Source organism: Poecilia mexicana, unplaced genomic scaffold (genome assembly GCF_051168715.1).
Source record: "Poecilia mexicana isolate PSO_F unplaced genomic scaffold, ASM5116871v1 scaffold_2, whole genome shotgun sequence".
Classification (NCBI taxonomy): domain Eukaryota; kingdom Metazoa; phylum Chordata; class Actinopteri; order Cyprinodontiformes; family Poeciliidae; genus Poecilia; species Poecilia mexicana.
In genome coordinates, this window is record NW_028263371.1 from 43,863,234 (window position 1) to 43,881,871 (window position 18,638).

The 18,638-nt window shown below is 37.8% G+C and overlaps 1 protein-coding gene across 1 annotated transcript in view; it reads left to right on the plus strand.

Moving 5' to 3' along the window:
- Positions 1 to 18,638, plus strand: part of LOC106923738 (coiled-coil domain-containing protein 148) — a 31,207-nt gene that overhangs the window by 8,154 nt on the left and 4,415 nt on the right. The window contains exons 7-10 of the mRNA XM_014996989.2: positions 2,615 to 2,710; positions 3,740 to 3,921; positions 4,248 to 4,386; positions 9,352 to 9,558. Coding sequence (XP_014852475.2) covers positions 2,615 to 2,710; positions 3,740 to 3,921; positions 4,248 to 4,386; positions 9,352 to 9,558 — 624 coding nt within the window. The remainder of the gene's footprint in view (positions 1 to 2,614; positions 2,711 to 3,739; positions 3,922 to 4,247; positions 4,387 to 9,351; positions 9,559 to 18,638) is intronic.

Consider the following 18,638-nt stretch of genomic DNA (forward strand, 5'->3'; position numbering starts at 1 on the left):
CTTCAGACCAGACATATTGTCGACTTTGTGTTGCTCACTTCTACTTGTTTGGTTCCCATGGGCTCCCGTTCTCTTGTTAGCTGACTGCTCACATAAACACACAGCCAGTTTGACTCCTTCTTTTTCAACAAGGAAGAAAAGTTGCTGTGCAAGTAAGCATCTATACCTCACCCTTTTAGAATGAAAATTCAAAAGTCTAGAAATTTTCAAATGTTATTAGAATCAAGTGATATACTTTACAGCATATAATCAGTACACTTTGACCTTACTGGTTGGTTAAAACATTTCAGACTGAAAGTATCTGACATGCCTTGTTTTAATGGACAAAATCAGTTTTTGATATGAAGAGCATGTTACTAATTACAAAATCCATTCATTCTGTTGCATGGCCAGTGAAACCTTAGTTCTTAGAATGGTCAGACCCCACAATTTTTATGGGATTTGTATTTCTCTGCACACAAATGGTATGCTTGGTGATCATATTGAACATTTTACTTATTTCATAATACATTTTCATGCTTTAAGCAGACATTAAACATAAAAAAATGTGTTTTCTTTTATATTTTCTTTTTTGTTTCTCCAACTCTTCTCCTACTTACATACCAAATACTATTGTATGAATATGTACATTGTTCTTTGTTCAGTTTCCTTAAATCATGTACCTCTGTCTCATATTGCCATTCATGACTTTATGATGAATGGATGCATGGACATTACATTTGCAAGGTTAAATGTAATGTCGTGCAACATGGCAGAATGCAATTTGCAGGCACTGTGTGTAAAATTAAAGTTGACAAAATTTAATCAGTGATGTACCCTGTGATGAAATTCAAAAAAATTAGTTATCATAGATAAAAGGTAGTGGCCATGCACCTAAATTACAGAGGCCAAAGGGAAGCATATTAAATTCCTGCATCAAGACTATGGCTTACAAAAGCCTTTGCAGATGTCTTGTTGCGTCTGTAAATGTCAATATATTTTATGGATTTTATGTTATGGACTAACATAAAGTAGTGCAGAATACAAAAAGCAATATTTGATCTGTCGTTACTCTGATATGTCTTAATAAAATCCAAACTGTTGCAATCAGAAGTCATCAAATCAATGAAGTTCAGCTATATGTAATTTCCTGTCTGTATAAATCCACCGTTAGAGAAGACCATTAGAGGGCAGTAGTGAGCAAACACCATCATGGGGATGAAGGAACACAGTGGAGTAAGGTTATATAATACCTCAAATATTTGGGTATTTCATTGAGGACTGTTTTGTCTATCCTCTGAAAATGGAACGAGTAAGACAAACTACCAACACATGACCGTCCATCTGAACTGGGCAACTGACGGGCTGGACAAAAACATAATATAATTTCCATAGTGAAGCATGGCAGTTGCAGCACCATGCTGTGAGAATGCTTTCTTTAGGAAGATCAGACCAACTGGTGACAAGATAGAGTTAAATACAAGACAATACTAAAATATAACCAGTTCAGAGATTGCTAAAAACCTGAAACTATGGTTAACCCCTTCTTGCAGAGCAACAGCGCAAACCATAAAGCCAGAGCTACCATGCGATAAATTAGATAAAGGATTTATGAGAATAAATGTCAGTTGTATCCATCTGCTGTCATTTCAATCTGATGGAGTTTCCACTTTTTTGCAAATAATGTTGAGTAGATATTCCAGTGTCTCGGTAACCAAAACAGGAAGAGACATAACCCAAAAGACTTCTGGCCGTAATTACTGAGAAAAGTGGCTTTACAAAGCTTTATGAACACATATACATATAATTTTTATTTGGAAAATATTTGGAAAACCACATATTATCAATACACTATTATGACACACTATTTTAAGTCTATTATTTTAAAAAATCTGTACAATTCTGAGTGAAAACTGGTACATTTTGATAAAATCTTTTTTATCGGGCAGTAGTACTTTTGCGAGGCACAGATAGAAATGGGTGCATTTAACCTAAATGGTAAATTGACTAAATGTGAATACTGTTTTTGTAGTTAACTAGTTCTTTTGCATAGCTCTATTATCCATATACCTGTAGAAAACTTGGGGTTCAGTGTTTTGCCTTAAGGGCACTCTGACATGTGGAAGCAGCTGGAATTGAACTCAGGATCTTCTGGCTGCCAGATAACTTCAATGGAGCTCACTTAAGACTTTTGAATTTGTTCGGTATTTATACAGTCGGAGCTGTCAACACCTTTTGGGTATTCCCTCCCACGGCCAAACAACTGAGCAAATCAATGCAATTTATGAACATTATCTTCTTGTAATTTCTACCTCATGACAGAAAAATACGACCCATTCATTCTCTCTGTTCTAAGAGTCTGTTTCCATTCGAAGAACATAAGTGTATGAATCATTTTAGAAAACAAGCAGCTACTGATTAGGTCCCATCAGTGAATCGTTCAATCAGTTTTTTCCAATTCTCAATGAGTAAAGGACTAAATGTGGAATGATTTAAGCTGAGAAGTCTCCTTTTAAACACTGTTGTTACTAAACTAATGATTAGGTTGAGTTGCGCACCTAATCAATGTTTTTATTGACTGTATGTATAAAAATAAATCACCAACATTTTCTATGTGCCACTCTTGAATTGCCAGATCAATTCTGTGAAAGACCAACAAATGGATGTAATTGCAAAGCTTAATGCAGAGTACCAGGACATAGAGCAGGAGATCAAGGACCTTGGCTTTGAGGTATGTTGATTACTGCCTGTTTGACTGTTTCTCAGTTGATCGCCATTTTCCATACTGTGTATACCTTACATTTGCTGGACAGCAAGTGAAATTTGACAAATTTCAGAGTTTTGAAAATGTGGACAGAATTGAACATATAAGACAGTATGAAAAGAGTACTAAGGTTTTCCAACAATTGACACACTCACATTTACAGTGAAAGAGAGCTTGTTGTGATTGTGACCCGTCAGCCCAGGCTGACCACTCCATCAGACCAACAATAAATTATAACACGATTATTCACCTTTCAAAGTTTAATAATGTATTTACTATGCAAAACATGGAATTCTGACAATTAAATCTGGGGAAACATTGTAAAAATACTAAATGAATTGTTATTGTACAGAACTCTAGATTTAGGTAGGCCACTGAAGGCAGGCAATGGCATTTTTCCACAATATGTTACTACAACTATGTCTTATTTCAGTTTTTATGTTTTTCTCCTCTTGTTGGATTGTAGGTTCAATTTAGTTCTTTTGTTTATTTGTGGATGAAAGGAGGTAAGTCATGTGATGAGACCTAAATGATTAGGCAAATTTATTAAAATTGGATTTACTAATTAGTATTTATTTAATTTTTTTGGGGGGGCTAATCTTGAAATGAGATTGGAGAAAAAAAGTGCTCTGCTTTGTTCTGAAATTCAGAACACATTATTTTAGTTTCACATTCATGACAGTTTTACACTGCAACAAAGAGATTTCGCTAATTAATGGCACTGTTTTTTCTTTTACAATTTCTTTGTTGGAGAATATTTCCACTGTTAATTTAAAGAATGTTTGCATCTGAAAAACCCATTCTTCCTGTCAAAGTAGTCAAATGGGTTAAAATTTTCCATAGCACATATTCAGTTTCTTATTTTCCTTTTTTTTAAAAGCCTAAAAAAAAAGAATATAGCTAAATGTATCTAACTATACAAACATTAACATAGTTGGACATCATAAAAATATGTGATTGGACAGAACATTAGGTTGATTTTTTTTTTCTTTTCAGAAATACTATATTGGTACTCCATATATTGTGGTGAGATCAGAAACCATTCCTGAGGGGGTTTTGAATGCAGACTGCCCTTATCCAGAGCTGAAGGACTCGCTGATCCAGGCCTTCCAGTCCCTCTCAGAGAAGTTCCAGGACAAATTCCAGACGCTGACGAAGCAGCTGCAAGAAAATGACACGTAGGTACAGTTGTACTTATTTTTTCTGATGTGAAATAGGTTTATAGATCTAACTGTTCTGATCCTGATCCTGTTCACTTCTTATTTGGTAAATATGTGGAAATGCAGAACTCGTTGAACTCCACAGAATAAAGTGAAGCACGTCTGTACTGACATTGCGACTTTTCTCCATATTATGCTGCTGATTAAGACGAGGTTGATTATAGAAATCTGCTTAATACTTTATACCGTCTGGTACAGTCGCTTTTTTGCACTAGTGCAGTGTTGCAATTTATGTTGGTGCTGTTTGAAGTAGCAGTGGTATTTCTGTGTTAAACATGTTTCAGGTTCTGTGACTGGAGTCCAGACGACCATCAACGTTTCCAGTTCACAGTGTCTCTGTACACTCATGATGTACCGAACTACAAAGCACTTTGCATTGACATGCTGCAGAGACAGTTCCCTGACAGGACACGACTCGACCTGGTTAGTTAGTTTGTTTGTTTGTTTATTTATTTATTTATTTATTTATTTATCTACCTAAAAATATTGCCGAGTTCATTTGGGTTCCGATCCAATCCCATTATCCAAACTTAAATAGAATTGAGATTTTTATCTCAATTCAGCCAAAGTTTGAATTATTTGCATTTTGACCAAGTGCCAATTCTTCAACCTCTGCAAAACTGTGAGGATGTTATGAACTTCGGGACATTGCTGTTGTGCTTATTTTAGGATTTGTCAGTATTTGCTTTTCATATTTCATATTTTCATGATTCTTGAGATGCATTTTTATTTAGCTCTCAGTGACAGTCTCTAGTTATGGTACTTCAATATTTTAAACTTCAAATTTCCCACGCGTGGTGTTAATAAAGAATAATATTTTAGTTCTTATCTATTTTGTCTCTTCAAACTTGTTGTGAATCTTGATCATTTCTCCTGTTGTTACATTTCTACTTCCTTGTTTCCCATGTTTCCAGTGTGTTCTGACGGCCATTTTCCCCCCATTTGTTTTCTGTTTGTTGCCGGAAGTGGGAAATTCCCCATCTCCCAGTCAGAAAAATCAACTGGAAAACCCTCCAAAGTTTACTTCCCGTTGGGAAAGTGGTAGTTTCAGTAGAAAACTGTGGTGGAAACATGTTTATGTGAGATTGCATCACGTAGCACCGGCAACTCTAAAATGAACAAATGAACAGTGGTGTTTGCTTATAGAAAGTATAACATAGAACAATAGGCGTTGCAAACGATGCCGACTTGAGCCTAGCTATGTTGAAAGCCCGACTTCACCAGCTACGTTAGCAGTTACGTTAACCCAGCTGTGATGTCAAACCGTTTTCCGACTTCAGAGGTATCTGGAATACAGCATCAGTTCAACTTCAGATACTTGACTTCCCACACATCTGCACTCAGTTTCTAATCAATCACCTTCTCCTTGTTCAGCAATCAACTCTCCTGCATAAAAAATATCTCAGTCAGAGAGCTATTTCTCATGTCCTCCTGCAACCTGTCTGTTTCTATGCAATTCCTGTGTGGTGCATTAATCTGGAGTCACACCTGCACTTTGGGTTTTTCCCTTATTTTTAAGTAAACCTTTAACTTTCACCTCCACCTGACAAAGGGAATTCCACGGCTTGTGCCTAATGTATCCTGTTGCAAATAATAATAATAATAATAAAAAGTCACATGACCTGCATTTATAGTCTTTATATATTGATGCAGTCATTTGCAGATGCCACTCCCTCGCCCCTATCCTGACCCACTCTGTCAGAAGCAGCCCTCCAGTGTGAGTCCCAGTCTCCCTGATCAATGTAGCTCAGCACCCTGAACTGAGATAAGCCTAGACAATGATCCGCTCAGCACGCTGCAGGATGTGCCATGTCACACACTGTGGACTGCTGGCTCTAGCCACCGCCTCGTATCGCCATGACAACCGCCAGGCCCTCTCTCTCCTCCCCTCGCCCGCACCCAGAGACCTGTCGTCATATCAGTTCCAGCTGGGTACCGCATTTAGAGCTGTGATCATTCAGCCTCGGGGGTGTTGCGAGAAGGGAGGAGACGTTTCTTTCACTGCGCTCTGCACTTTCCAGCTCTGACTCCACCTAATTCAGCTATTAGTCATAATTAAACTGGTTTGCTAATCAGTGTGGGCATAGATTGATTTTGTGAAACCCCTCTGATTATATGTATAGATGATAGTGCGCTATCAGGCTTTTTTTTTTTTAAAACCTTTAATTTATGTAATTTAGAGAGACTTTTTTCTGACGTCGGGCTAAATATGAACAAATCAGTATCCATAAACCTCTACAGGTGATTGTTTAGTTCTGTGAGTGTTTGGCTGTGTTCAATAAACAACGGCTTGCAAAACTATTCACACCCCTCGAACTTCTACTGTGAACATTGGTAAACAAACATCATCATGAAGACCAAGGAACACAGCAGACAGTTTAGAGACAAAGTTGTAGAGAACATTGAAGCAGGCTTTAATAAGTAAAAAATTGAAAAAATGTAATTCTTTAGAAAAACCCGCAGTTTATGTGTAATACATAGCACATGATGAAGATTTGCATTTTGCGGGTGTATTGCTGACCTAAGGTTGAACCAACCTCTGAGGTTTTATTGTCAGGTGATTTGACTCAGGCTCACTTTGTCAAGAACTCCCTCTGCTGGACGGGGTATTTCATTGTCTTTCATATCATAAGGTGTCATATGCAGAATTTTATCAGACTTTCTGTGATCGATCTAGTTAGGTAGAAGGTAATAAATGTGTTTCCACCACAGCTTACTACTGAAACAAAATCCTGGAAGACTATTCGTTTCTGTCGGCACAAGAACTACGGCTTCGGAGAGACTTTTCTACCCCCAGCGAAACAATGTAAAACATCCAGCTAAATCTACACAGAAAGGCTTTGCTGAAAACAAGGTGGATGTTCTGGAGGTGTCCAGTCGAAGCCCTTCTCATTGTTGCCGTTTCCCACAGCAGCTAACTGGATCATTAATGGCTTTGTAATTTTCCAATTTCCCATAAATGCATATTTTTAGGGTGCATGGCACATTATAGTTGAGATTCTCCCATCTCAGCTGTAGCTCTCTGTAGCTCCTCCAGAGTTAACGTGGGCCTCTTGGTTGCTTTTCTGGTTAACTCTTGCCCAGCCTGTCAGCTTAGGAATACACAATCCATATATTCCCATTGGTTTTATGGGAATATATGTCCTAATCCATCGTCTTCATATGATGGATTTAACAGCGCTCGGTGCACTATTTAAATTGTTTTATATGCTGTTTGTTCTCTGATTACTCAATTAAACATCTAAGACCTTCACAGGTGAGTTTTTTAAATAATGCTTAGGTGTCTTCTGACAGAAGGTTTAAGGTATCAGCGTAAAAGGAGTAATCATAAATGCAAGTCTTGTTGTTTATTTGTAAAAGAAAAAAAAAGTGCCAAAACCATGTGCGATTCTCCTTACTCCTCACTATAATGCGCCTCTTTGTGTCACATAAATCAATCCTTTGTATTACATAAAATCCCAATAAATTATGTTCAATTTATCAGCTGAAAGAGAAAGTCCACGAAAAAAACTTTGACGAGGCACTTTGTGCTTCTATATATATATATATATTTTTATTCTGTTCTCTCATTCTTTCTGTTTTCTGGACAACTAAGACATCGAGGATGCAGCAGAATCTCACAGATGAAACGTGGATCACTGAAGCAAAGTGTTGCCACACTTCAAGTGTGTAGAGAAGGCTCTGTGCAGCTCGATGCATCCTTATGCCACAACTGACCTCAATAGACAACCTGTATGCACGGACACAGAGAGACTGTGCATGAACCATGTGTCTTCATTCTCATTTGTGCTGTTGTGTTAATTTATGTCTTCGTGCTCACTGCATCTGGAAGCACGGGTTAAAACGGGAATGGTGAAGGAGAGGGCAAGAATGAAGAATAAAAAGGTGGATCTCTGAAAGTTGCACATTAATAAACAGGATTCGCTTGACTAATCCTGCCACTTCTGTTGCGACGGCGGGTCTGTCAGCTCACTCATTTTCAATAAAACCAGTCAGCCGTCTAATGCCTTCACACTGTCAGTTAGCTGCTATTAGTCCATAGATGAATATCATTCCCTCTGTTCCAATGAGGCAGCCAAGTGGTGCAGCCTCGGAGTGTGCTGACACAATGATGAATAGCTACGGGCAGTCCTCACACCGAAAAGAACTGTTTTCCTTCAGAACATTTCACAGCCAGGAGAGAGGGATGGTCTCATACCCCTGCAGAGCTAGATCTGGCACAAAGGTGTCCCTGTGGTAATGCTGCCTTTAGTGTAGACAGTGTGTCATGCAAGAATGTTTGTGAAATTCTTGCAACGCATCATAAATTTGGTGCATAATGCAGAACAAGTAGGATTTGGCTGCAGTGACTCAGTTTTTATCATCTTCTTCAGCATTATCTTAAAAAAAAAAATCATATACAATAAGAATACTCCTTGTGTTCTCCCATGTCATTTGCTCTCTTCTTGTTTCCTCTTTTTTGTTTGTTTTTTTTGTGTCACTTTTGCTTTAGATTATCCAGTCATTTTTCATATCGGACAAAGATAACCTGTGTAAAATGATCTAAACCAAACTTGGACTTCTGTGAAAATATAACATTCCCCCGCCCCTTAAATGAATAGATTAACTAAACTTTCTTAAATTTCACATGCTGTTTAGATAGAACATGTCTGGCAACATGAGGCAGGCTAAAAGGTCAGAAAGACACGCATCACGGCAAAATCTAAAGAAATTCAACAACGGATTTAAGCCATTACTGACAGAAATTTGTTTTAAAAGTATTACTGATTGCACTTTAAAAATTAGGTAACTTTATGTTTTTAAAGGTAAAGTTTAAACAGTAATGATTTCTTGGTTAATATCAAGTTGTCATAACAAAAACATTTTAAAAAATGTCAACTATGTATTAAAAGAGTCTAAATTTACCTAATGACGCTTTATGACAACAGTCATAAATATTCATGAAGGCTTATTCATGTTCATAACAGGTGTTATGTCATGTTTATGACAGTGTCATGACAGTCTTATTCACCCCCCTTCAAATAAAGTGTTACCAAAAACACTTATTAGCTGCAAAACGTGAAGTGAAGGTTTTGGGGTGGCCTAGGTAAAGTCCAAAATTTCTTCATAGTGATGTGAAAGTACCACAACAACCTTTGAATATTTGTTATTCCAAACAGGTGGGAGCAGAACCAGAGGTTGAATACTTTTTTAATTTTTTTTACATAAATTACATAGAATAGGTTATCTCAATAAATGAATGAATTTGAAAATAGTTTTTTTTTGCATTTATTTAGGTGGATGATCTGAAAACATTTACATGTGACAAAAACACACATGTCCATGGCACAGATAAAGTGAACACATTTAGAAAAGGTCTCATATCAGTGTTCATTCTTTTGATCTCAGTTGCAACACGGACGTAGCTGCGACATGCATCGATTCATCCAGAAACAAATAAGAGTCGTGACCCACCAGTGGCAGCGAGACACGCAGGAGCTCCTGGACAGGGCCCTGGACACGCTGCAGGAGGCGAAACACGCCCACCAGGAGGAGCTGGAGCACCACAGAGACCGCCAGCATCAGCAGGACATCTGCCTGCATCTCAGAGAGAAAGTTGGTGTCTCTTTTGCTTTTACCTCTTGGTCGCTCTGTGATTAACACACATCTGTTAGTGTGGATACGATGAAGATTATTTATCGCAGCGCTTAAAGGATTATGCACATGACATGTCCTTTGTAAGTGTCGATGTGATGGTATGAGGCGTGAAAGAGATCGTAAAGGGAGCCTTGTTCGACTGCCTGCTTGTGCATCGTATATCTGCTGATGAGGCTGTATATAATGCAGGGCTGCCTGACAGCATCTCTTGCTTTAGCTGCCGCTTGGGATCGGCTGTGAATGCAAACAAGCTAATAAGGATGGTCTGCCGAACATGATGCTGCTGTCTCTGAGGGGTGCTAGTTACACACTGACACAACAAATCCATATGCTGCAGATGTTGTATTGTATAAATTCAGTTTACTTTCCCCCATGTTGTTGTTTTTTTTTCTTCTGAATTGTCCTTTTCTCTGGTGACTGTTTGGATAGGACACTCTGACATGAGCTGGGTTGAGCCAGCACGACTGAGGCTCATTTAGTCAAATATCATCAGATTAGTTGTTTGTGTTCTGCAGGTTTGGATGCACAAAGTTTAAAATTTGACTTCTGCAGGGTTTACGCTTCCTCTTCACACTTATTCCATGGCTGTATGTTGGAGGGGTTTAGCACCATATTTAGTTTTCTTCTCATAAAACAACATTTTAATCAGCATCTTTAATAGAAATGTTGCAACAATCACAAACCTTAATATTTAATTCACTACGCCCATGATGCTGCCACCGTATGTCACCGTATGATGCTGTTTCCATCACCAATATTTTGTAACAACCATTTCAGGTCTTTATAGAAAAGCTGTATTCACATTGAGGCTAAATCATGTGAAGTAAATAAACTTTACTTACTGATTAACTGACTGCTTTCTGTTGTGCTATCAGATAAAATTACACTGAAGTTTGTGTTAAGTGACAAATTTGATTAAGTTTAAGGGGCATATAGATATTTTAGCAAGACACTGTATGTCTAAAAAGCCCATCTAGATAGCATGTCAGTTTTCAGATTTCCAGCTTCTTCTCTTTTGCTTTTCGGTTCACAAAAATACTAAATGACCACAGAAAGAAAAAGAAGAAAACTTTAAACCATTCTGACAGAAAAGTGATTGCTTTTCAAATGAAAGCTGCAATCTTAACCTTCAGCATGAAAACGTTTTCAAAGCCGAAGGATTAAAGTTTTCCATAAATCAGCGTCATTATTGTTAAAAGTGTATATATTTCATATAAAGCAATCTGAAATACTCGGAAGGTTTGCATTTGTTCATTTTCTTTTTAATTGTGAAAAAGAACCAAGATATAGTATGTGCGAACAGAACTAGTAATAATCACGTCATGCATGTTAATAAGTCCTTGTTTGTATCCCTGGAAGTCTAATTATCTTTAGACAGATGCATGGTACGAAATAAACATGATATCATGAATTTAGCAACATCAATATAAACAGGTACTGTTAAATTCAAATGTAACCCATAGTAATTATCAATATATTTTAATAAGCTTAAGTTAAAAACATATATTATAGACAGATTGACTGGAAAATAGGCCACAAATCACACAGTGTGTGTACAGCTTAACACTGAGAGCAAACAGGGAGCTGAACTGGACAGAAAATAATCTACAAATCTAAAGGGAGGAAGCCCAACACTGAGATAAGAAAACAAACCAAACTGCACACAGAGGCAGGAACCCAAACACACTTCTATTACCTGAAGTTACCACAGTCGGTCACAATAAAGAACCTAAAACCTTTTAGTTATTTTAAGAAAAGAAAAAAAAAACAAAACAAAAAAAAAAACATTTGCTGCTTCTTGCTGGATTCCAAAGCAGAGGTGATGGTGCAGCAAGTGATTTGAAACATTAAGTTAGAAGATTATTTTACTGATCAGTAGAAAACGTAAGTATTGGTTTATTCCTTGAAGCTTAAATTATTTATTTTCTTATGAATCTTGAAGATTTAGAGTTTGCAATAAAGTAGATTGGATTTCTACCTTTTATAGAATTAGTGATACAGAAGAACTGGGCTTTTGTATACTGTTTGGACATAGTGTCCTTATCAAGGACATTTTTCTCTTTATTTTCAGCTCTGACTTGAACATCATAAACATCTATAAACATCTGACTGTAACTGAGGAGCAACACAACAATGCTTCCTCTTGGTAACTTCAAACTGTGTCCCTGACAACAATAAGAGACTAGAAATTCCAGTAATTTCAATAAAAGAAAACATTTCTCATAGAGTTGATGCGGGTCACTCGTGTAAAAAAAAAAAAAAAAAAAAAAAAGCCCTGCTTTTTATTAACTTTTGTCGACAGTGATCTCTGAGTCAGGAAAAGGATTTTGTTATGCACAGAAGTCATCTTACACTGAGGCTCAGATTGATGCATGTTTGCATCCAGTCATTATTTTTGCTTGCTGTTATCATCACAGCGCAGTGACACAGCAGAGAGACAAGATGGATTCGCCTTTCTACTGCAACTGCATCTTTAACGCCTTGGTTTCCACCACCCCTCCGGCGGGTGTGTTTCCATTGTTGAAAAAGGACTCAAGTGCAGGTCTGAGCAGGCAGCTGGGAGGAGATAAACAAACAAATTAAACCGTTAATAAAGAGAGAAACGAGCTTGTAGCTCAAAGTTCAGAGCAGAGAAGAAGGTGTGGCAGAGAGAGGGCCAAACAAGGTGGGGTATAAGGAACACGAACAGCAGACATAGGTCAGGATTTAGCAGTGAACAAAGACAATTAAGATGTAGCACTAAAGAACTTAATGACAAAACAGTTCTGACAATAAGAGACCTGAAAAAAGCATTCCTGGTAAAGATGTGTGAAGAGACGCTATGATCCAGAGAGCAAGTGTAGAACTGATGAAGAAGCTCTTTTTCCCACAATCACTGGCTTCTTCTTCTGGGTCTTGAGGAATTTTGTAGATATCCTGTACTTATAGGGCATTTGCGATGGCGTCACAAAAAGTACCCACCAGGGCATCTTGGAAGACAAACAGCAAACGCAACCATAGCAATACATCCAGAAAAATCCAAACGAGCAAGTATGTAAAACACCTAATAAGGCAATATAGGAAGTTTCAAAATGAAAATTGAAATTTATTTGATGAACTCAACCCATACCATATGTCAGAGACCAATTGTAGTCAGAATCATGAGTCAGCATGTCATACAATTTGAAATGTTATGGAGATCTACATGTTGTCAGGGAATCACACAAAGACTAGTTGGAAAAGAAAGATTTTAGTGGCCTAAAACATTTCAAAGGGGCATCTCAGCTCTTAGCGGCTATTATACCCAGTGAGGCAAAACTTATCCCTTTTTTATTTAACTATTGGAAAATGCGATGGGCCATAAACTTTTCATTTCAAAAACCTACAACTGATCTGTAAGCTGCACTGCAACAAGCATAAATCCAAGATCAACACAGAACATTTAACATTTAATGTCTAGACCATGGCCTTGGCAGAGACAATACTTTCAAGCAGTTTAAGTTTTCTTAGGTGGCTTTTTAATAATGTAAGCAGACATAGAGATAGTGCAATATTAAGTCACATAAAGCCTGCCATAGATTTTATAACAACCATGCTGTCATTGTCTGGATAACGCTTCTGTTGACTTTTCACAGTGTGAGAATGTAAACGATGGAGTATTCAGTTTTTGTCTCCTTTCACTGCGGTTCAGACGAGCTTAGAGGCATCATTTTGCATCGAAAAGCGGTTTGTGGCTGCGGGGGCAGCGGGAGTGTCTGGCTGCCTCTCTGACTGGCAGACGGTCGGTCAGCTGATGTAGTAAGGCTGTTTGCAGTACTGAGTGTGCGTCAGTACTGTGGTCAAAGTTCAACAAATGTCATCACTGAGGTCTCCTCCTGCCAAGGTGGGAGCAGCACTGTCCGAACCATTGTTGGCTGGTCTATGCAGTATTAATAAGTGGGTTTCAGAAAGTTGCTGCTTTTGTTCTGAAAGCTTTTTATTATTTAGTTGTTTTGTTTTGTTTTTTCCCCAGCAAACACATTCGGTTGGTTTAGCATCAAACCAAGGAGAATGAGGAAAACCATCGGTGATGACCTGTATTGAGTATGGTGGAGGATCGGTGGTGCTGTGGGCTTGTTTTTCCAGAGGTTGTGGGAGTCAATTTTGCTCTGGAGGACATTATGAATTATGTGAAAGATCATGATATTTAACCTAAAATCCCTGTTGGAATTGCTCAATAAACTGGAAATGGGTCTTCACTAGTTCTTTAAGCAGAATAATGATCCAACACGTACGGCCAAATCGACACATTATCTGCTCACCAGACACAGAACCGGCTTTCTCTAATCGTCTGTTCCCAGACCATAAAAACCCGAGGGGTGATTTTCTTCATAAAAATATATTTCAGTGATCTAAGGAGAAGAGAATGTGAGATAGGACCACAGAGTCTGGGTGATATGGAGAAACTGTGTGCTTTTTCTCTCTCGACTCCAATACTTTACGTGAAAATTGCTCTTTTTAAGCAAATCTTCTAAAATCCACATTTTGTTCATACCTGGTGGTTAATATCTCTTTATGTCTTATACAGAAATGCTCAGAATTCCCCCGAGTTTTCTTCCGTCCTCAGCTCATAAAAACAATTTTTACTCAGGCATTGACAGACTGGTTCTGAACTTATTTTAGAGAGCAAAGCTGCCTCATCTTTACAAAGGACAGGTAAAAAATGTCCCGGGAGAAAATTAGGGGCAATTGATTTCTTTACTCCTTGACACACAAAATCAAAAATGATTCTCTTGAGAATAATAATAATAATAAAAAAATGACCTCCTGGATTCGTAAATGACATTATAAACCTTATCTGCGATGAGTGATAGTATAACCTTTGTCCGCACCTATAAATCATACATTGGCAGAGGTAAAGTGAAATGGATAAATACTATTATGAGTTAAAATTCCACGCCTGAGATGCAACGCAGCTCATTTCATTTCTTTTTTTTTTTTTATCACCAAATGCCAGACTCGTCTTTTCATCTCATCAGGCGTTTGTTCTGGGCTATTCTGGCTGCTGTAATTAGCTGGTATTGTTCTTGGTGTTACTCCTCATTCCAGCCTTTTATTATGTCCTTGCTTTCATTTTACCTCCCGCTCATATTTCGCCCGCAGGCGTCTTTGATTGTGTGATTGTGTTTTTCCACACGAGTGGATTAAGCCTGGAGGGATGACAGATTGCTGCAACAGGCTCAGGTGGGAGAAGAGATGAGTGGGCCAGCAGGGCAAAAGACTCAACTGTCGGATGGGGCGGGAGGGATGGGGGGGGGGGTAAATTTTTCATCAAACAAGAGTTTTTATAACAACATCTCATTTGCCTTCAGAGTACTTTGCAAAACAAACGACGCTGTCACGGATTAAATTATGGCCGGATTATCTATTATTGTGCCCTTCCCCAGTTAATCGGGGTATTCTCTAGGCAAAAGTGTTAGCAGATCCCCTGTCAGTGACTATTAAGTACATTGTTGGAAAAGTCTCAGTCGCGGAGACAGCGCGTGGGCCACAGTGCTTCAGCTGACAACTCTCTGAGGAGTTAATTGCTCATATGTGTATAATTTTCTCTGTTATGGACATTAGAAAGAAATTCTGATAGGGCCAGCTGTGAAACTCTTATTGCATATTGCAGCAAAGAGCTTTCGTCTTTTTCTCATTTTGGAGACTGACATTATTTCAAGTGCTCTAAAGAATTGCATAGCCTCGTGTTTCATTATACTGATCAGGAAAGTAGTCTTACATGTGAACTGTGTTCTGTTGTGTCCCGTTTGCTATGCACTTGGGTAGACTCCCGTTTGTCTACAGAACTTCCTTACTTCTTCACTTTCTTATGATTCAGAATTTTACTTAGAAGGTTTAAAAAAACACACATTTAGACCAGGCAATATATTTCTATTGTTCAATCTTACCAACTGTTGCCTCAGTTTCTTGTTCTTATATGAGATACAGTTTGGTCTTCTGCTGGCTGCTGCAGCCCGTCTACTTCAAGGTCCAACGCACTGTGTGTTCAGAGGCTGCAGTCTGCACGAGTTCGTAGAACTGAGTGGCCGACTGAGCTTCTGTTGTCTTTCTGTCATCTCAAACTAGATCTCTCACTCTCCTGATGCTTTAAAACGAGTTACGTAAATAAGCTGCATTTACTTACTCGCAAGAGATTTTAGTTTATTTATACAGAGTGCATTTTCAGTGCTGTGCAACTGGAGAGAAAGGCAGTCAAGTTGTTTTTGTCCACATAATTTGCATATTTAACTTTCTTTTCATCTCATTCTCTGTTAATCTGGGAATGTGTGCGAACCACAAATTGTTAACTATGGTTTTTATTTTGTTGTAGATTCAAATCTTGAAATAGATTTTTTTCCCCCTACACAGTAGAATTTTTCAGTTCAAAAGAAGTCTAGATTATGACACCCAAAGCAAAAATCTGCACCGAACAGCTGCAAGTTCAAATGTCTGCTGTGCATATTACACAGTAAGAGGTAGATTAATAAACTGTTTATATGCTCTTTTATTGTTTTTCAATACATTAAAGCAGTTACACATATATTAACAACAATAACACTTGTTTACTACTATAAGCCTGTTTACTATTATAAACAAATGATTATGGAAATAAATATACTTATAAATAAACAGTCAAAACAAAAAGCATTTCTCTAAAAATGACCAACTATTGGCCCAAAAACAGATGAAAAAAACAATCAAAGTCCAAAGAAAAACTTTGACAGGGGTTTCTGAAACATGTCACAAAATGTCACTTTGGAGACAAAATGTAAACAAATAAGGGATGATTCAAGACTTTTGCACAGCACACTGTATATATTAATGATTTGTCACTAAATGGCCTGCAGAAGAACTGACAGCTTTTGCACCGCCCACTGACAGAAAATATTTAAGCGAACAGTTATGCTAACAAAGGCTTTCAGCATGCTGCAGAGCTCAGATAAAAACACTATCATTCTTTTGTCATTTTGACATCTCTTCAGTCTTTCTTGTGCTGCCATGGAAAAGGATGGAGTCCCATTTCTATTTAAATTCACAGAAAGCGAGATTCCAGTGACAAATCACTGTACATAATGGTATTTCTCCCCTCCGATCCCCCCCCCCACACGTTTGCGTTCCTTAAAATGCCACTTCATCTCTGCCTAAACAATAAGTCAGACTAATGGATTCTGACAGGAAGCATCTACGGGATTTTTCAGATACAAATTATTCTGCAAACTGAACTTACTGAAAAAAAAAAACAATAAAAAACTTTAAATGTCCACTAATACAAATGAAAATATATGTAGATATATTTATTCATCACGTATGTCTCTTAAAAATATATCCATGTTATTTACAGTCTGGATTTGAGAACATACTTCTCATATCTGAGTCGGATCAGGGATTACCAGCTGATTAAATGATGGCTGCTTGTTTTCTGGAATACAAAAATCTAACAGAAAACAAATTATTTTCCATTTCATTTTACATTCAAACCAGCAACCCACCAATTGCAGGGCAAACTCCTGCCACTACTGTCACCTTTACATTTTTCCTGATGTTTCTTCTAATTTTTTGCTATGTAACATATTTCATTCATTGAATTATTATTTTTTTTTTCATATTATGTTAAATATTTTCAAAGTGACGTGCGCATGGGTTACCCCGCCTTCCTCTTAATGACCACTGAGTGCCAACTCCCTCTGTGATTCTGACCAGAGCAAATAGAAAGAAAATGGACTGAATTGTCGTTTTATTGGCTGACCGCCTGGAATGCGTTTTACACAGAAGCAACACATTTCTATTTTATCTGTGAAAGATGAGTCCCTTCTGCCATCAGGGATCTGACATGCATTGAAGAACATTTTAAGAACTTTTCTTTTTTCCCCTACAAGGACACAAACATCAGAGGAGAGACGTCCAAAAGCAGGCGGGGCAGCAAATATGCACAAAATAAGTAAACTTATATAAAGATAACTTGCTAGCTCATAAAGGTTTGTACTAAAATCAACTCTCAAGTTCTTTAGTCACAATCTAGTTATATATATATTTTTAAATTACATTATTTGATTTATAGTTACTTATATACAATAGGTTATTTGCCCTCTTGCTTTTAGTTACTGACTGTATTTTCCAAGAAATCAAACTTGGAAGACCAGACGATTACTAACGCTTCCATCATTGCTGAGCAACTTAACTCTGCGATTGGTTTAGTACATTTAATGCTTTGCTTCACTGAGCACCAGAAGACATTGAAATCAATACCATGCCCTTTCACAATCACCAGATTGCAATACAGAAAGCAGGATTACTATTAACCTCACTGTCCGTATAGACATATTACACTGACTGGGAAAAAAAAAAGTGTGACTTGGCTTTCTGGATTTGAATTAATATTAAAGACAACATTAATCTCCAATATTTTTTATTCACTGGCTTTATCTTCTGCGCCTAAAATGACACATCAAGTCAGATTAAGGACTAAAAGTCCGGGTGAGAAAATATTATGATTTCTAAAAAGGAACAGCGCTTTATCTGCAGGCTCAACATTGTTAAATAGAAGTGGATTAGAGGCCGGATCGTTTGAAGTCCCCCTCCTAAACACACAGCTGCTGCTTTTATCTCAGCCAGCCCGTCAGGAGCGATTGACTTTATGATAACTGCTGGTGCTAATGTGTGTGAGAGCATGTTAATTTTAAGTTCATGCCTTTGGGGATTTCTAAGCTTTCTTCTGATAGAGCTGTGAATCCATCTGCCCTGTCAAATGCAACACTTAATACTCAGCAGGCCTCGGACGGGCTGCTGCACAGCGGTGCTGTCCCTTGCTCCTGTAGTCAGTGACGCCTCTGTTTGTCTTTTTATACCACAAAGAAGAGCACAAACGTAACGCCAGACTGTAGTTTTAATGTGACAATTTGTCACATTTAAATCGCAGATAAAAAAAAAAAAACAACAAAAAAACAATTATGGGTTGGATTTGACTGTGAGATATTAACTGTGAGAGTGGAGGGCAAACGATCGAATGGTTTTGGATTTCTTTGTGGTGTGCGTTTGCA